At 39.8% G+C, this 18,305-nt stretch overlaps 2 protein-coding genes across 4 annotated transcripts in view; both read right to left on the reverse strand.

Moving 5' to 3' along the window:
• Window positions 1-7,199, reverse strand: part of actn3b (actinin alpha 3b) — a 37,734-nt gene extending 30,535 nt beyond the window's left edge. The window contains exon 1 of the mRNA XM_058783252.1: window positions 6,416-7,199. Within this exon, the coding sequence (XP_058639235.1) occupies window positions 6,416-6,553 (138 nt within the window). The 5' untranslated portion in view covers window positions 6,554-7,199. The remainder of the gene's footprint in view (window positions 1-6,415) is intronic.
• A 183-nt stretch (window positions 7,200-7,382) lies between these two features.
• On the reverse strand, window positions 7,383-18,166 carry rbm14b (RNA binding motif protein 14b). 3 transcript variants are annotated; one of them, XR_009272226.1, is made up of 6 exons: window positions 18,007-18,166; window positions 15,666-16,018; window positions 13,300-14,302; window positions 11,937-12,146; window positions 10,014-10,093; window positions 7,383-9,606 (listed from the first exon to the last, which is right to left on the reverse strand). XR_009272226.1 is itself a non-coding variant. In XM_058783273.1 (5 exons), the coding sequence occupies exons 2-5, from the start codon at window positions 16,012-16,014 to the stop codon at window positions 10,084-10,086; spliced, it is 1,572 nt and encodes a 523-aa protein (XP_058639256.1). In that variant the 5' UTR covers window positions 16,015-16,018; window positions 18,007-18,166; the 3' UTR covers window positions 7,383-10,083. The 3 variants fall into 3 exon arrangements, 2 of the variants coding, with proteins under 2 accessions (XP_058639256.1, XP_058639255.1); XM_058783273.1 differs by having other exon boundaries at window positions 7,383-10,093; XM_058783272.1 differs by having other exon boundaries at window positions 7,383-12,146.
• Between the last annotated feature and the right edge of the window lie 139 nt (window positions 18,167-18,305).

The raw sequence follows: 18,305 nt of genomic DNA on the forward strand, positions 1-18,305 counted from the left end.
TGCCGAACTGAATTGTGGGAAAAAATATTTAAACTTTTCAAGCACCAACACAGGCGTCAGCCAATCAGATCGTCTTATGCAAATACCTTAGCGCAGATGCTAGCCAATCATGTTCATGCAACACCGGAAAAGAAATGTGATTGGCTGTTGTCACTATGATGATCGTGTCAGTACCCAGCTTCAGACATGCCCTCCGTCAAGCGTAGTCATGAAGCATTCATGTTAAAATAGTGTAATGTGAATGAAGCACTTAAGCTAATAAAAAATCTTTTTTATTTTATATCCTTCCAATGATAAAATTGTGCCTTTGATTTTGTGAGGCAACACACTGCTAGGACTGTTTTTATGATTATTAACATATATAGTGATCTTCAAGTTAAGATTTTGTGTAATGCATAATGGAGATTGTAAAATATGCATTTGTGGTTTGGGAGTGGAATAATTAATAATAATTAAATAATAAATACATTTCTGAGTGAGATCGGGGGTGTTATACCTAGTTTTGTTACTCAGATCTGGCAACCCTTCAAAAGATTGAATAACCGAGTGTCCATGATGTCTTATGGTCAATGTGTTCTTGCGACTCTGTGCTGAATTATGTTAATGGGAATGGAAAATCTGAAATCATCTAAAAGGAATGACAAGGCAGCAACCTTCAGTCACCCAACACACACACACACTTGAGGCATGCTAGGACCTGACATCTCACATTTCGACATTTCGACTGCGGCAGTACTCATTAATGGGTTCACAGAAGTGTGACTGACGAAGGCTGAGGATTCAACATGAGAGAGACTCTGTGTGTGTGTGTGTGTGTGTGTGTGTGTGTGTGTGTGTGTGTGTGTGTGTGTGTGTTACTAAACAAGTTTCCTTAAAACTAAGTTCATCTTTGTAAGTTACTATGGTAACCTCATCTACAGCATCCTCTATAAGACTAATACTGTCATTAGCGTTTCACTCCAAAACCTGCCTTCTCCTGCTTTTAAAAGTGTAATTAGAGCAGAGAATGTTGTTCATAGTTAAGATTGCAGCTCAGAGAAAAAAAATCTCAGATTTTTCAAGTAACAAAGCATTATGTCTATAACAATGAGTGCGCACATAACATGCACCATGTATGCCAATTATTATAATTATTTATTTTTATTTAAATTTCTCAGTTAACAATTAATTCTGGATTCGTTAAGCTGTAATTTTTTAAGGATATATTTACTTGTTATACAGGTATATATGAATTTATACTAATTGTAAGGAATTAACATGACAGAAGAACGTGTATAATAAATATAACAAATCTCCTGCATTACAGACAGCTGAAGGAGCATCACACTTAAACTGACTCCTTCAGTAATGAGTTGGGCAGATGGACACACACATACACACAGTCCCTGTAGAGACCAGAGACCACATTACAACTTATTCTTAAAATATCACCCTAACATCACACTCAAGCCTTACAAAAAGCACAGTAGGGGTACCATGGAACGTAATGGTATTAGATGGCTATACTATGGTACCGTATAATTAACCTATTCATATTCTACAAGGTAATGAAAGGTACTTTAAACAACACCCTGGTAATGCATATGAAAGTGTCTTTAAAAACCCATAGTATTACCATTTTTGTAAGTAAAGCAAATGTTGATATATAACTGCATATACACAAACCTAAACACACACACATAAAGCCGTCGTGAGGCCTATGTGTCCCTCTGGTAGTTTATAGTCGCTGCCCTACATGGCCACAGCTTCTGGAATAGCAACTGCCATCTGATCTGACCACACAATCTCTTGCCCGCTGGCTCATTCGCTCTCTGAAACACTTTCTCTCTGTGAGAATAATGCAAAAATAAGAAATGACACTAATACACAATAGGACCTGAAACTCTTAAAAAAATGCAGTCAAAATGAAATCTGTTTCTTTTTCAACAAATGATTAAAAAGAAGGGCTTAGCCTTTGAAATACGCAAATTAAGAACAAAGTTTTAAAAAGCGATTTATGTGATTGATATTTTCTAGCCACACACAGATGAGACTTTTATGGACATTTTAAAAGATTATGTAAGGTAAACGTAAAGCAAATTGATTGAAACTTTTTGAAAAACCATTTAAGAAACAATTAAAGTTATTTTAAAAATAGCATACATAATGTCAGAGTAATATAAGTAATTATATTAGTAAAATTATCCCTTTTATATGTTTGGCTCTTCACCTACTGTAAATAAATCCAGTTATATGAGAGGTCGTTACATACCACAGCACAAAACAAAATCTCACAATACTGAGAATCTAAAACATTATCTTAAATATAGGGGTCATTCGCAGAAAAATGCATGAAATATTTTAGAAAAAAAAAAGATATTTAAGTATTCATAGGAGGTATGCATATATAAGAAGTTGTAAATAAATCAAAGATTATTGGGAAAAAAATACTATTTAAGTCTTTCTACTTCAAAATTTTGTGTTAAATTCAATGCATTACTTGCCATTTCTTTGTATTTATTCCTGTAATTTACTAGCAATTTCTGAATGAAAATTCTCTCACACTAAATTTGTTTTGGCGTAGGCAGCGAAAGCATGATATTTTCATTTCAACATACAACCAGTTTAGGTCAAAAGTCATTAAAAACTATTCAAATTATATAAAATCCATTAAAATGGAGTAGTGACGAATGGGGATATGCAAATTGGCTCATATTTCCCTGAAAATTACACATTTAAAAATAAAACAAATTTGCTAAATGTGCTATTTCATATAATGAGTCATGAAGAAAAAGACTAACTGTGCAAAGTCAAGTCAAACAGATTTACACAAATGTCGACAATCTAAATCTGATCTAAACGAAAAGTGTGCCAATGAATTTTGGCATTGAGAACGACTGCCATATCCTCTTGATATCTAAGCCTTGACCAATAGATCAGTTCACACTCAGAAGCAACGGAAACATTGTAACTCAACTCAGCGACAGAAGTAGAAGTGGCCCTCACAAAAAATGACTGGCAGAAAGAAGCGACTTCACACCACAAAGAACAGACGTCAACTTAATTTGATCAGCAATGACTTTTCCCTCGTGAATAACTTTTTGTTAGCAAATAAGGATCTTGATCAAACTTGTGTAAAGGGTATTTATATCTCCCTGTTTTATAGTGTGACTAGAATCTCATCTCGCTGTATTGTATGTGTGGGTATTGTTTACATCTTGATGCATGTCAAAGATCATTTCAAGGTTACGCTAATGTGTGTAGAAATTTCTGCCCTCCAAACAGCAGCAAAATATTTTTCTTATAGTCTTAAAATAGACATACTTTTACACTTTTTAATGATAATCATCAATCATTTCATATATTTGCTCTGAAATTGGTTACAATGTTTCTTTTCAGTCAGCGGAATTGTAATTTGTATTTTCCATTAAATGAAAACAAGAATATACAATGACATTTATGTAACGATATCAATAACAATAAAAAGTTATTATCAACATCAATGCCATTTTTGTTGCACGAAAGTGTCTTAAAATGTAAAATGCCATGTGAGGACTTCAAGTAAATAAATCTATAGTCTCATATAAACTCATATCGTTCAGAGACTTAACCGGACAAATGAAACTCAAGCCATGACACTCAAAACGTTGCTATATTTCCAACAAAACAATCTCAAATGTAATTTTTTACTATGTTGTCCTGTCCTACAGGCAAAAAAAACAACAAAAAAAAACAAACAATGCAAATTCACAAGTTCCCACAACATCAGATGTACCTTCTTATCCTTAAAGTCGACATTTCAATCTTTCAAGAAATTCCTAGGTAAATATAGCAAGGATGGTATAAAACTTAACAGTGAAGCTGACAGTTTAGCTACATTAGCAATAGCTTAGCTGCAGCAACAACAACAAACTGATGTCTTAAAACTCAGATCTCATTTAAATGTTTGACTCTTTGTAATACAATTTATATTTTTTGATATGGGAGATTTCCAATGTCTCTATACTCCTCTTGGTGGCAGCACTAAGACTCTTTCAACTGATTTATTCTTTCTGTCATAGATACTATTTAAGAGCAGCCATTAGCGGGCAGCATGATATCAGCTATTTTAAGCCAGATTGTGAGAGAATTTAAACTCAGAATTTACTAGTCAACAGCACAGCGATGCTCAGAAACGATTTATCTATTTTCTGCTGCCTTTTGACAGATATCAGATGAAACAGCATGTTGACAATCACTTTATTACTGGTACTTCTGTATATGAACACAGTGGAGCTAGAACAGGTGCAGAACCTCCACCCCCGAGCAACCCCCATATTTGTTTCATTGCAAAATGATGCACTTTCTATATTTACGCTGTGATATCAGCTCCTTATACTGATCTTACATGCCTGAGGATGTTTAAAGACCCTCTGCCATGTACTCAAGTCTGAAACCCATCTAACAGCCTGATTTGAAGCCTTTTATCACTACAAGAAGATCAAGTTAAGAACTTATATTAGCTTAGCTTCATGTAATCAATTGGCATGAGCTCAGTCTTTAACATTTAAAAACTGAGTAAAAAATGTCACATAGATCATCCAGGTGGCGCTAGTGGGTGTGTTTTTACTTCCACATGAGAAATATCACTCCATTATCTTATGCTTAACCAAATGGAAAAAAAGTGAGTAGCCTCTTAAACTTCACCTTTTATTTTTTAAGTGAGAAGCGGGAGGTATTGACACATGTAAAGTCTATGGTTTACATCGGAGGAGGTGCTGGCTATGGAACACCACCGTGTGCACATTAAAAATGTGCGCCATTAAAATAGTGACAATTGACATGGTGCCGTTTTTTGCTAGCTATCAAATACAGAGGGAGCAACTGCACAGGCAAAGGACCTCAGAAAAGGTCTTAAGAATGGTGGGAACGAGGGAGCAGCACGGGAGATGGGGCGGCAAGGTTCAGGAGTATTTTTAGGGCATGTTTATTCACAGACTGAAATGAACCCTCCTTGCACTTCTCTTGCTCTCACACCATCTGTTGAAGTCTCTCAGCTTTGTCAAGTCTAGCCAATGTCCCACAAGCGAGTCCCTGCACATGCAATGCTTATTCTACATTATAATCAAGGCCATGTCTTGCAAAGACACATTCCCCCCCAATAAAACATTCAAGACGTTTAAGAATAATGGTTATGTTCTTCTTAAAATATATATGTACCGATATCAATAGATATTAAACCATGTCCAAACATGTAACAAAGCTTCCTAAACCAGAAGTCACCATATGACAATTTTCTCAAAATATTAGCATCTGATATACAAGGCAACTTAAGAATTCAAAGAGTCTTTTTCTGTCTTGACAAACGAATCTGAGCTTGACACCTCGAATCTGTGGTTTGCAGAGATCAATCAGTTGTTCTTGGCTGACGTCACCTCAGACCGTGGCACGAGCTCCACTGACGGCTATTAAACGTCACCTGTCATTTCTGTCAACCAGATCTTCAAAAACCTCGTTAACTGAACTTCTCTGCCTTCACACAGAAAAGCCCGAGTTTTGACTGTAAAGAGCGACTATTTGTTCGATTAAAGCACAGGTAAGTTTAGAGAGTAGGCTACGTGTTTTCACATGCATTAAAATTACGCGCGCTTTTCTGAGGTAATTTACAACTCTGAAAATGCAACGATCGTCTAGTATCCCGTGTTCCGTAAAGCGATTAGTAACACGGTTTATAGACTCATATAACACATAAAGACCGATTAAAATTAGCCTCAAACTTAATGAGGGGTGGTAAGAGGAAAACTGCAAATGGAACCAACAGCTGCAACATGTAAACTCGCTTGTCAGCTCGAAACGATAGTAAAAAATATTTTTTAAATCGTATACAAGCTTTGTATAATATGTTCAGAACGATTTTCTTTCTTCAAATTTGCTAAAGTAATCATAAATTCCGTTGCAATACCAGTCACTACAGACAGTCTTACTATAGTAAAAGAGCTATCCTTACTACGGTAAATGAAAAGGAGGGAAAACACAGGATTTCATTAAAGCAGTTTTAGTTTCATTATTTTATGACCATATTGTAATAAATACTGCAGTGATAGCATTTTAGCTAAAGCTATGGTTACCACGGTAAGTGTAATTGGTTATCATTAAAAAAAATATATATATATATATATATATTTAACATGGTAGCCAACATTTACACGAAAACTACAACACTACAACTACTATAAAATCATGCAGTGATACAAACCGTATACATTTTTTTTTTTTTTTAGTTACTGAAATGTTAACTAGTAACCATTGAATTTTGGTGGAATCTATAGTTGCCAAGTAATATAACAAATACAAATATATATATATATATATATATATATATATATATACATATATTGCCCCTAAAACTGACTTGACTGTGTCTCAAGTGATGTTCAGCACAGTCATATGAACATACCTTCCTCTGCTGTTTCTCCCAGGCAGGGTCCAGCAGAAGGTCCCTGTCCCAGTCGTCCTCCTGAATCATGTAGTCTTGCGTAGTAGACATCATGTAGGTGTTGTTATACTGCACCTGCGTCTCAATAACAGTCGTCATCTTTTACACTTATCCCTCTAACTCTTAATATTAGAAGTTACGTGCCTTGCACTCTAGATCGTGAACTCTAAATCCTGTCCGTGCGTTAGAGGAGAACACCCGCTCAGTGTGTATGTGTATGACCGTGGAGGAAGAGGCCAGACTCCACTCGTCCGAGGTGCCTTTGTGGAGGTGCGAGCAGAACTTCTGCTGCCCAGTGCTCCTGTCCTGGTCAAAAGTAGCACACGTGACTGCACCCCAATAAATAAGAGATGTGGTTGTGTGGGTGTTGGGTTATGCTACCTAAAAGGTGTGAGAGGCGGGTCACACTGTGCACTGGGACCAATAACTGGTGGCTCTTTTAGTGTAGGGCAGGGAAGGATCTCATACACGCCTCCTGGTGACTTCCACTTTGCTAACACCTGTTGTCCTTGGCAGTAGTCTATATCTACTTACCCAAGCAGCAGTTCTGGGGCCAGTTTAAACGACAACCAGCTGACTACTATGGATTGAAAATAGGTGTACAAGCAGATCCCAGACCTGTTAAAATCCCTGACTGTCTCCCTCTTAATAAATAGTAATGCCTGTAACATCTCTATACATGCAATGCTTAATATACACTTAATAGTGCTTCTTTCATATTTAAAACCAATAGAGACAAGTCTGTTATAAGTAAGATAGAAGACCCATTTCAAGAAATAAAAAGTCTTGTGGAAAAATGTAAAATATTATTTAATACAACAACATTAAGAGATTGATTTGTATGCAATAATGTACTTATAAAAAAAAGTGAAAAATAATTATTTCTTATTTTAAAATGATGACAAGTAAAAGAGCACACCATGGCGTATGCTGTAATAGTTCTAGTTTATTGCAGTAAGCATGCGATGCCAAACAGTGTTCATGCAGAAGCTGGTGTAGGAGAGTACACTTTACCAGTCGCAAGGTTTTTGCAATATACACACATTAACAAAGCATGCATATATTCATTAGAAGGTGATAAAAACATTACGACCAGCTCAAATTCTGTCACCTGCAATAGAAATGATTCTCGTTTCATACATGAATTCTAAAAAATTATGCACTTTGACTTTCAAAAATCTTGGGAGTAGCCTTTTCACTCAGTCTGGGATATCCTTATAAAGAATCAAGTTAAAAAAAAAAAAAAAAAAAAGGAAAATTAAAAAAAGAAAATACTGCAGTTTTCTAAATATAGTGGGATACAAACACTAGAGGTTGTGTTATTGTTATTGTCCACTTTAAACAAGAAGGTCGACGATATCTAGGGAGGAAGTGGATAGAAAGAGCATTCTGTTACACAATGAAAATTTTGGAGTGTACCATCTAGATTCAAAGAGACTTAAGCTGGAAGAGCAAGTTGGAGAAGAAGGTAAGTGTGATTTGGTTACTAACCAAGAATCATGTTTAAGAACCAAGATTCTGTATGGAAGGCTCTTCTCGAAAACCTCTGATATCTATCTGCTGCAGACATCATTCATCATTAACGAATGCTACGGACATCACAGAAATGTCAACCGCAAATATCTGCAAGCCAAAGATCTTAATACCACTAACATTAGGAGTACCGGCTACTACTCTGTCTCTGGCATAAGAGGCATCTTATTTCAGGTAACTCAAGATCTTTTCCTTCCAGAATAAGATGTAAAACTGAGGTCATCTTGTCCTTTTCCCCTCATTTCTACAGGCAAAGTTAAACAGACACTATAGACAAAAAGCAATACAGATGTGTGTGGCAATGTATGTGAAGATGCTACATCATCATCTGAAAAATCAAGTAAAAGCAAGAACAGCACCTTCTAGTGAAATAAGCCACACTTCACTACCATGCTCCCTCTGGAGGAAAGGTCCTGTAAGTATCCCTCCGGCAGCTCAGGTTCAGCAGTCTTATTTTTTCCCCAGCTTTTTTTTCTAGGACATTCCTCTACCAGCTATTTAATTTAACCAGGTAGGCGATCTAAATCTGTGCCACCTACTTATTGTACATTCAGCTATTTCAAACACAAACATCATAACAGACTCTCATTTGAACAGGTAACACAACGTAGCTTTCAGATTAACTCCTAGAATAGAATGTCTTTTAATCTGACAAACAAAAACCCAATTTGATAACTGTTTGGTATGACCATACGTAAGCTTCTGCTCAAGAATTGTTGTCAAGCTAGAAAACAAAAGCGTAAGTTTATGATAAGAACGCCTTGTTGGTTTGCGGCGGAGCAGTGTATCACAGTCAGGCACTGCTTGATAAGGGTTGCCAGTGTCACTGAGCCCAAATGAGAGTCTTGTGAATAAAATTTTGGCCAGTGTCTCGGGTCCAGTGACAGAGCTTTTGGGGATGCGTTCAAGCAGTGGTTAACACTGAACAAACGTAACAACTAGCACTGGGGATGCGACGAGGGCGGCGGTGAGCTGGGCGTTAACGGCGAGTAGACTCGAGGAAGCCTGGGGGCAAGGGTTAAATCAAATAAACAAACAAAAAAAAAGGCACATGGAGGGGGGGGCCCAGGTGAGGTCGACGATACTGACTCACAATCACTCACCTTTGTCACACACCTTTATCAGCCACCCTTGCGAACTTTTTTTAACACTCGTTTTACACAGTCTTTCAATCATTGACCAGAAATCCCACTCATTCACTTGCTTAGGGACACATCATCACCACACTCTCCGAAGCTAAACCAACAGGTCAGTTATTAGAACACCAAGCACCCACCCATTACCGAGACACACCAGCCACAGAAGCAGTAAACAGTCACCCCCGCCGCCCCCCTTTTGGCAGTGACAGAGTAGCATAACACTGGTGTTTAGAGAACCAATTGGCTATGGCAGTGGTGACGAGAAGTGAGGAATCTACAAGAAGGGTGGGGTGGTGGTGAGGAGAAATAGAGCGGATACACGGTCAGGCGCAAACGCTATCGGGGAGGACGACAGGTAGAAAGGGGGCGAGGCACAGTGTGTTTACCTGTATGGAGTGAGAGAGTTTCCCGTACACTGCGCGACGCTAACTTTCTTCCCCCCAAACCAGCACTGCATATGGTGTCCAGTTCCATAGGGACCTAGTTCAGTTGGAATAGTCACATCAGAAAGCGTTTGTTTTGGGGTGTGAAAACAACAAAAAGAAGCATGCACAATGGAAGCAGAAGTGAGCGAAGCCTTGTGGGAAATATCTTGAATTTACAATTGCAGCCCCATCACGTACAAATAAAGGAAATGCAAAGAAGTTTTACAGTGTGGGTGCCTCCTGACACTCACACATAAACATGTTTTACAATATGCTTGCATCATAAAAGCATGTCAAGGATAGTCATCATTGAAGCACACTCCAGTTAAAGAAGCTGCATGGGGACTATGGGTGGTTAAAAAGTACCAAAAGCTGGGTTGAAGATTTTGCTGCTCCTGGGGAAGGGGTTTGGTATGGTGTGTGCAGCTGGGGGGTATAGAGTGGGGTTGCCCCTAGACTTACCCCATCCATAGAGACAGGGGTGAGATTGGGATCAGTCTCTAGTCCTTTAGCTTCTTTTCAGGGCTCCGATTCATACGAGTCTGGTCGTTTCACAAAGGAAAAACAATCATGAAACATCAAAAGGCAAGAACAGCTAAAGCTCCAAGCAAAAGCTCTTGAGTTCCCTCTTTAAATGATCAGGCAGGCTCTTTATTTGAAGGCTTGTTATAGTCGTAAAGATCGTGTACAGATCTTTAAAGTCTTCTCTTCTGAGAACACTTGCGGCAAGAACAGTTACCGTGATAGAAACTACAAACATGAATGTCGATGCAAAACGTTTTCTAAGGTCACATTCACATTCACACACTGGCATCCTCAGCACATAGGTGCGAACAGGGGCATGGTAAACGAATGAAATACTGTCACTAAATGAGAGGCAGATGCAAAGAGAGATGGAGAGAGATGCAGTGAGGGTCATCTATGGAGTTGCAGCAGCGAAATGAGCAGGAAGACTGAAAGAAACTGATAGGAATCTCCCAATTCATTTAATCCCAAATCACAGCACCACAGAATATACAGCACTTTCGTGTAGCCTTAATCCAGTTTCACTTTATAAGACTACAGATAAAAAAACAAAAATAGCAAAAACTTTTAATACATTTCACTACTAAGGCATAAGAATCATAGGCCACTCATGATTTTGGCTGTTTTTCTAGAAAAAAAGAGATAATTTTGGCTATAAACAATCACTACGAAAAAGCCACAAGAAAGAACATGTTCTCTTTCTTGCAGCTGTAAACAAAAGTTACAAATTAAAAGGAGTATGTCTCTTTAAATGGATAATTGAGTCCCTTATCACTGTTTATAAAAAAAACTTGATAGCATTAATAAAAGACACTTTACAAAAACAGATTCTGCAATGCATCCTGGCAGTTAAGTTGGCGAGCTCAGAGACGCTCCCGTAAGACAGATCCCAGCAAAAGCTGACTAGCTACACCTTCCTCTGATTGGTTGCTTCCCATACATCACCATATCTATGGAAGTAGCTACATTAAAGTTGGAAGGGAGAGAAGTCACAGTGTCTTTCAGCTTTCAGGATGGGTGGACAGGGATGGAAGGGTGGGGTTAAAGGTCATCACTAAAGTTTCTCCCATCTGAGGTGTAAGGGATGCGTATGTATGTGCGTGTGGATCGAGGTCGCTTCCCTGTGCACGTGTACACGTGTGCGTTCCTGTCGTGACAACCAATGGAAAGCATACACGCTACACCATAGTCCCAGAGAAAAACAAGAAACACACACACAAAGACACATAAAATACTGTCCAACCCTGGTCCTACACTTCACACACCTTTGGAGTAAACATACATTCAACTTATTTCAACATTTTTGAAATGCATTGAAATCTAACGTCTTAACTATATGAACACGTAAACTGGTTAAGTTCATATAACTATAATCAAGCAGTATTTAAAAAATATCAAGTCCAGTATTCATTCATAGACTACAAACACTTAGGAATATAAAAGTTAAAAAGCATCGTGGCTAGTGCCTAATCTACCCTTCAAAACTAATTTTGTAATAGATTGAAGGTTTCTTTAAACAGACAATGTGTTACATTGGTTACGTGTGCAGGAATGAGAGCATGCAGTTTCCCTTTTCAGCCCTGACTACACTGGGTGTGTGTGAGATCAGAACCAAGGTTAGAGGCTCCAGTCTGTACTTAAAACCGACACAGCCACCGTCTTAAACCCAAGCACACACACGTCATAAACATACACCTGTGGCTTCTTTCTGACACGCACACACACGCAGCACAAGGAAAGGAGAGGCAGAGAGGACGTGGAGCACACTATCGGAAGGGTGTTTCAGGGGTGTGTAGGGCGAGTTCGGGGCGGCGGAGGAGGGGCTCCTTGTGCGACGGCGGAATCGGCGGTGGCTCATACACGCGGGGTGTTGCCATGGCGATGGCGGCAGCGGCAGGCACGGGGGCGGCGGGCAGCACTGGCCTGAGGGAGTCGAGCGTCGCCACCTGCTGAGTAGGCAGAGTCTGCAGTGCGGACACCGCTGCGAGGTGGTTGGGATGTGGATACGCGTACTGGTACTGTGGATACTGCTGCAGCTGCTGGTACTGCTGGTAGTATTCCGCGTAGTATCTGGGAGAAATGGAGGAGAGGAAACACACATGCACATCCACGCAGACAGGGAAAGAGAGACAGAAATCACACAAACATGCATATATATATATATATATATACACATACACACACACATACATACACATACACACAAACACACACACCATTGGACAGGGAGAGAAACACAGAAACAAACACAGAAACACACGCACACACATCACCACCACTGTAAATCAGTACTAAAACAGCCAACGTTTGAAAATTGACAAACTTCTGCAGTAATCATGTATTGTGTCCAGGGCCGGATTTACGCTTGTCCAGGCGGGTAACCAAACACAATGAAGACATATATAATATTTTTGTTATACTATGGGCTATCTACAACAGTAAACGAAACCCCAGAAGACATTAAGCAAATAAATATAACAAACAATAGGGTCAAAAACGACAAACTATTTCCATGTTTTCCACCTTTTTTATGTACGGAAATCACACATTCTTTCTCCCGTTCTCTCGTACACAGACAAACACACGCGGCGACGCAAACAGAAACTGGTTGTCAGCTCTTCCCTGCAAATTTATCAATGAAATAGTTTTGCAGCTGAAAAGCTACATGACATTTCTTAGTAGCGAGGTTCTTGAAGCAGTTGCTATTAGTAGACGCTGCTTAATCCCTCTCTCTCTAATAACTGCAATAGCCTGGATATCAATGGTTCAAGCCTCTGTTATTAGCTCTAAAATAATGTTTTGGAATTTGCAATGGAAGGTTTGGGATGAGGTGCGCAAGAAATTAGTAGGATGGAAACATAACAAATGTCTTGAAATAAATCTGAACAACGTCTTGAGGTGTGGATGTGACTCTAGGCCGTTAAAATTATTAAAGAAATAATGCACTCCCGAAGCGGTAATGTGGCCATGACGCTGGAGCCTATTAATAGAACAGTCTTTCTCCATTCTCAAACAAATTAAGAACTGCATTCCATCTTTACTGACTGAACGCAAGTGCTTATTGCAATAGAAAACACTGTAATGGTTTCCACTGATTACGAAATATTTTGTTTGCTGAGGTGGTAATATTATATATTACTAGGGAAGGAAAATGTTTTTGCCTACGTCATGACAAGAGGTAAATCCGGCCCTGATTGTGTCTCTTTTACTGCAATCAGCTCACCTGGCTACAGCGTCATCCTCCTGTGCAGCGGCTTCCTCTCGACCCGCAGGTGTAGGCAACAAGGCTCTGCGCTTGGCCCTCTGGTACATAAATGGTTTCATAACAGGGTCTGGCAGCAGCGGGGCAGATCTTCTTAGCGGACTCCGGTCCCTCTCTCCAGACTTTGAGCTAGCCTGTTGCTGTTCAGCTAGAACTTGCTGTCCTTGTGCAAAGTAGTGCGCCCTTGCTGCCTCAAAGATAGCTGCTGGGTCAGCTGCCCCAAAACCCCCGTAAGCTGGGGAAGTGGTGTAGAGAGCTGGTGCTACTGTATAAGCTGGGTTAACCGCAGCAGCGGCACCTGCCGGTACCTCCATGCTATGCGCTGCAGCTAGGAACACTGGATTCCCTACAGCGGACGTGTAAACTTGTGGACCGTATGCAGCAGCGGCAGCTGCGACTGCTCCGTTTGTCACCTGGCCATACAGAGCTGGGTTAACGGAGCCATACACCTGTGCGGCAGCGGCAGCAGCAGCACCAGAGTTGAGAGCCTGATTTGCAACTGCCCCACTGTAGAGCTGATTGGAAACCGTTCCGTACAATTGACTAGCTAGTGCTCCGTACACAGCTGGCGCCACTGCGGTTCCTCCTTCCGCCCTCGCACCAGCAGCTGTGAGTCCAGTCAAAGCAGCATACGTGGGGTCAAACGTTGAGGTGTTGTATACGGAATTGTGGACACTCTGTTGAACTTGCAGTGGAAGGCCAGCAGCTGCGGCGGCGGCGGCGGCTAATACTGCCGCTTGGCTCTGGTACTGCTCCAGGGTGGGCTTACCAGCTGGGCATTCACCTGCATAGTGGCCCTGTTTTCCGCAACTGACACATGGGATTTTCCCAGTTGGAGCCTGCTTACTTGGCTGAACTTTGGACAGCTCCACGGAGAGCGGTCGTCCTTTAAAGGAGGTCCCATGCAAAGCCTCAATTGCCTGCAGCGCATCCTCCTTGTTCTCCATGTGTACAAAGGCATAACCTTCACAAGAACACAACTTTATTATTATGGGGTCCCGCTGGTAAATGTTAGAATAGTGCAGAACCGTGTGGTACCCTGCATGAGCTCTAACACCCAGTTTAAATTAAGAGTAGCCAACCTCGCCCTGGAGAGCTAACTTGTTCCAACACATCTGCCTGTTATTTTCCAGTAACCCTGAACACCTTTAAATAGCTGGTTCAGGTATGTTTGATTTAGGGACGCATCGATCCGATACTCAGTATCGATATCGGCTCCGATACTGGCATTCTCTGACGGATCAGGTATCAGTCAGACAAGACCAATCAAATATTGTGCGTATACTATTCTGTGTTATTGTTAAGCCCCACGAAAGGCACAAAAACATTATAAAGCACCATAACGTTTTAGTGCACTATATTTCAAGTGATCAATGTGAGGAACAGATGAATCTTTAAGTCGTTAAATTCAAGTTCACGTAAACTCTTCTCTCCACTGCGGCTGTCTGTCATCCTCCATCCAGAATTCAACCCGCGTCGTGTTCGGATACTCTCTTCAAGAGCGCACAATAACTGAGATTTAAAACTGGTAAAAAGAAAAGGCTCAATAAACTATTGCATATATACACTACACATCAATATCTCTTTCCATTGTGCTTTGAACTTTTCTATGCGGAGCGCTGCGACTCTGTGTTGCTTCAAGTACATCATTCTGCACATGGGTTGCGCATTTGTGCCGCACTGTATTGGAGCCTTTCATACTATAATACTTTTGCGCAATGAAAGATTATTCATATTCTTTCTTGTTCTGTCCTATCTATCATATGTTGCTGCCTTCATTACTTTGCTATACATTCAAAGAAATGTCTTTTAATTTTAGTATATATTTACTTGTTTTTCATAAACGTATTTTACAACATTTTACCAGATTTAGTCCAACACTTACTAAATTTTATTTGTTCCCCACTAAATAATGTTGTTTCACTAAATGTTTAGATTTTATAAAATTATTGTGCACTCACGAGTTTTCTTGAGTATCTTAGTTTATAATAGTATTTTTGTTATAGATTATGATTACATGTTTTTCCATTTGTTATTTTTCATCAAAATGAAGTTGTCTTTAGCAGATTGTGTTTAACACACAAAATGATCAGGTCAACACACAGAAGTATAGAAATCCTACATTGATTTAAAAGAAACTGCGCTGGCATCGGATTGGATTGGTATATATTCAGAATTTTCAGTATCGGATCGGTTCTGAATAAATGGTATCATTGCATCCCTGGTTTGATTAGAGTTAAAGCTAAACTCTGCAGGATGGTAGCCCTCCAGGAGCAGGGCTGGCTACTTTTGCGTTAAATTTCGGCAGCGATTTAATACTCTCTTACCTTTCACTTTATCGCACTCCAAAACTTTCCCAAAGGTCTGAAACAGCTCCCGAAGATCTTCTGTGGTGCACATACTACTCAGATTACCCACAAACACCTTTGTCGAGTGGAGCGGGCGTCCTCGGGACTCCTCGACCACAAGGTTGCGTCCTTTGAACTCTCGGCCATTGAGCTCCCGGATGGCACGCTCAGCAGCGCCCTCTCCTTGCAGGTGTACAAAAGCAAACTGTCTCAAGACGCTACAGCTAACCACCTGGCCGTACGATTCAAAGATGGCTGACAGTTCTTCTTGCGTGGTGTCCAGGGCCAGATTCCCTACGAAGAGCTTAACCGTGTGGCCCTTATCCATCGTGCTGAAATGAGTGAAAGATGTTATTTTAATAACTGACATATCAGACAAGGACATATAAATGTGTACGTACAATTTGAAAAGTGATGGGTACACAATTCCAGGGGCGTATTCCATATTTGCGTATGGCAGAATCTAGCAGTTAAACAGCCAGATACTCACCCTTTTGAGAGTGTGCGGACTTTTTCAAGTATTTTACTTTTTTGAGAATACAGCAGTTGTCATAGCATTGAGAGCATTAAGAGTTCAGACAAAATATTGTGATGATGCTCGTTAAAAATAATCCAAATATTTTTAGGAGAACAGACCTGAACATTACTAGGTCGAGGTTCCATAATGACAATTATCTGTCACAATGAGCACTGCTGTTATGATAACGGTGACTTCTCTGATTGGATCCTGCTTCAGGATTGTGGTTAGCGCAGTTTTTAACCTGTGTTTTGGTCATTAAAATGTTTCTTTTATTATTTTAACAACCTAGAAATCATAATGGCATATTTTTAAAAATCATATAAATGTATACATGCATTATTGCAAAAGTAATTCTAAATAATTTTCTCTGTGTGGAGTGTGCGCTGTTGCAGTTTGTTGCATTATTATCGCATGTCTTTTTTTAATACTGTAAAGCAGTTTTGACAATCTGTATTGTAAAAAGCGCTATATAAATAACAGTAACTTCACTAGACTTGACTTATGCAATAAGGTAAGACATGCTGTATGTTTTTATATTTAATGTTGTTCACTTTGAATTTAATTAATAGTGCATTGTGCACTTTGTTTAGGTAATGTGGGTTTATCATTCAGGAATGTTGTCGTTGTCTATGTATGTCCCCTCACAGGGAAATAAACCATAGGTTTTTGTGAAACCCCGGCACAACACAGTTCTCTTACAAAAATGTGTCTGTATCATGGTACAATTAGAGCATCAGATATTAAATAATATTCTATCACAGTAGTACTCTGAAGCATAGTGAATAGTGATATTTATCGTACTCGGGTGATTCATGCAATACCATGCTTTACAGACATATGCCCGCCCAAAATAACAACAGTGCCATTGTTTTGTACTTTTTCATTAGTTGGATCTCCCATTAATTGGGAAGAGAAATACATTTATACATGCAGGGAGAGGTATAGCAGTTAATTAAAAATGGGTCCCTAGTGAAAACAACATATTGTCTTATTTATAAGTTGTTTTTATGCGTGACAAACAAAAGAAAGCCCTGAGGACACGACGTTTTTCATATCAATATCTCAAACATACATATATCACACTCCATCAGACTTAGTCCTATCACATTAACAACTTAAGCTCAAATTATGCAGCACTACGTAAAATATCAAGAAAACCTTTATTCAGCATAGAAATAATGAATTAGCTGCGGTCACAAAGCCATAGCAATCTGGTGACGCAGAGCACGCAGAGTAAACACGTTCACTTCCTCAATGTAGAGCTCACGGGACGAACACACACACAAAAGCCACTTTAGATGATAACTGTTTGATTGCAACCCTGAAAACCGGGTAAACCCCATTTAAACGACCGCTCGGGCGAAATGTGTGAGAAACGCTGACTCGCTGTTCTCTTTATAGCGCTTTGGCTTCAACAACAAGAGTCGCGCGCGTGTCGAGTGATTTACTGAATGTAACATTTCTGACACCAGATGTTTACAAAACACTCCCGAACGCGTCCGTCGTTGACACCACTAATGTCCGCTATGCAGCTTTATACGTTCATTATATACATGTGCGTATCTGCTATTCATTCTTTCCAGCTGAAATCTCTAGATGACTCATTTTGTAGGGATTTTTTTTGGGTGTCCCCGAGCTCGCGCCACAAACCCTTTGCGTTTCTCTATAAATCACACTGCGGGCTCGTCTAATATCATCCCGCTTTTCATCGGCGGTCGTTAACTACTGCTCCAATATGATCAATTATGGAATTACTTAATAATAAACATATAGAGGGAGGAAAGGAATCTTCCATCTTACCTAAGCGGTGCGGGGTTTCAAAATGGTCGGTCCACTTCCGTTCTTTAGAATCGCTCTCATTCTTCAGCAGAGGGGACTGATCGCGTGCTGATGCATGCACACACACACACGGAGACCGGGGACTGTGTGTGCATCTGCATTGCTTGCACACAATGTATCATTTAGTTTTTCCTGTTAAACGGGAATCTACCAGAACTTAACTGAAAGCAAAAAATGCTTTAAATGCGCCACAGATCTTCAGCTGCTTTCAGTTCTTTTTTGTTAAATTAACTTGATATGCATGCATTGCAAGCAACTTT

This window comes from Onychostoma macrolepis, chromosome 07 (assembly GCF_012432095.1).
Source record: "Onychostoma macrolepis isolate SWU-2019 chromosome 07, ASM1243209v1, whole genome shotgun sequence".
Classification (NCBI taxonomy): Eukaryota; Metazoa; Chordata; class Actinopteri; order Cypriniformes; family Cyprinidae; genus Onychostoma; species Onychostoma macrolepis.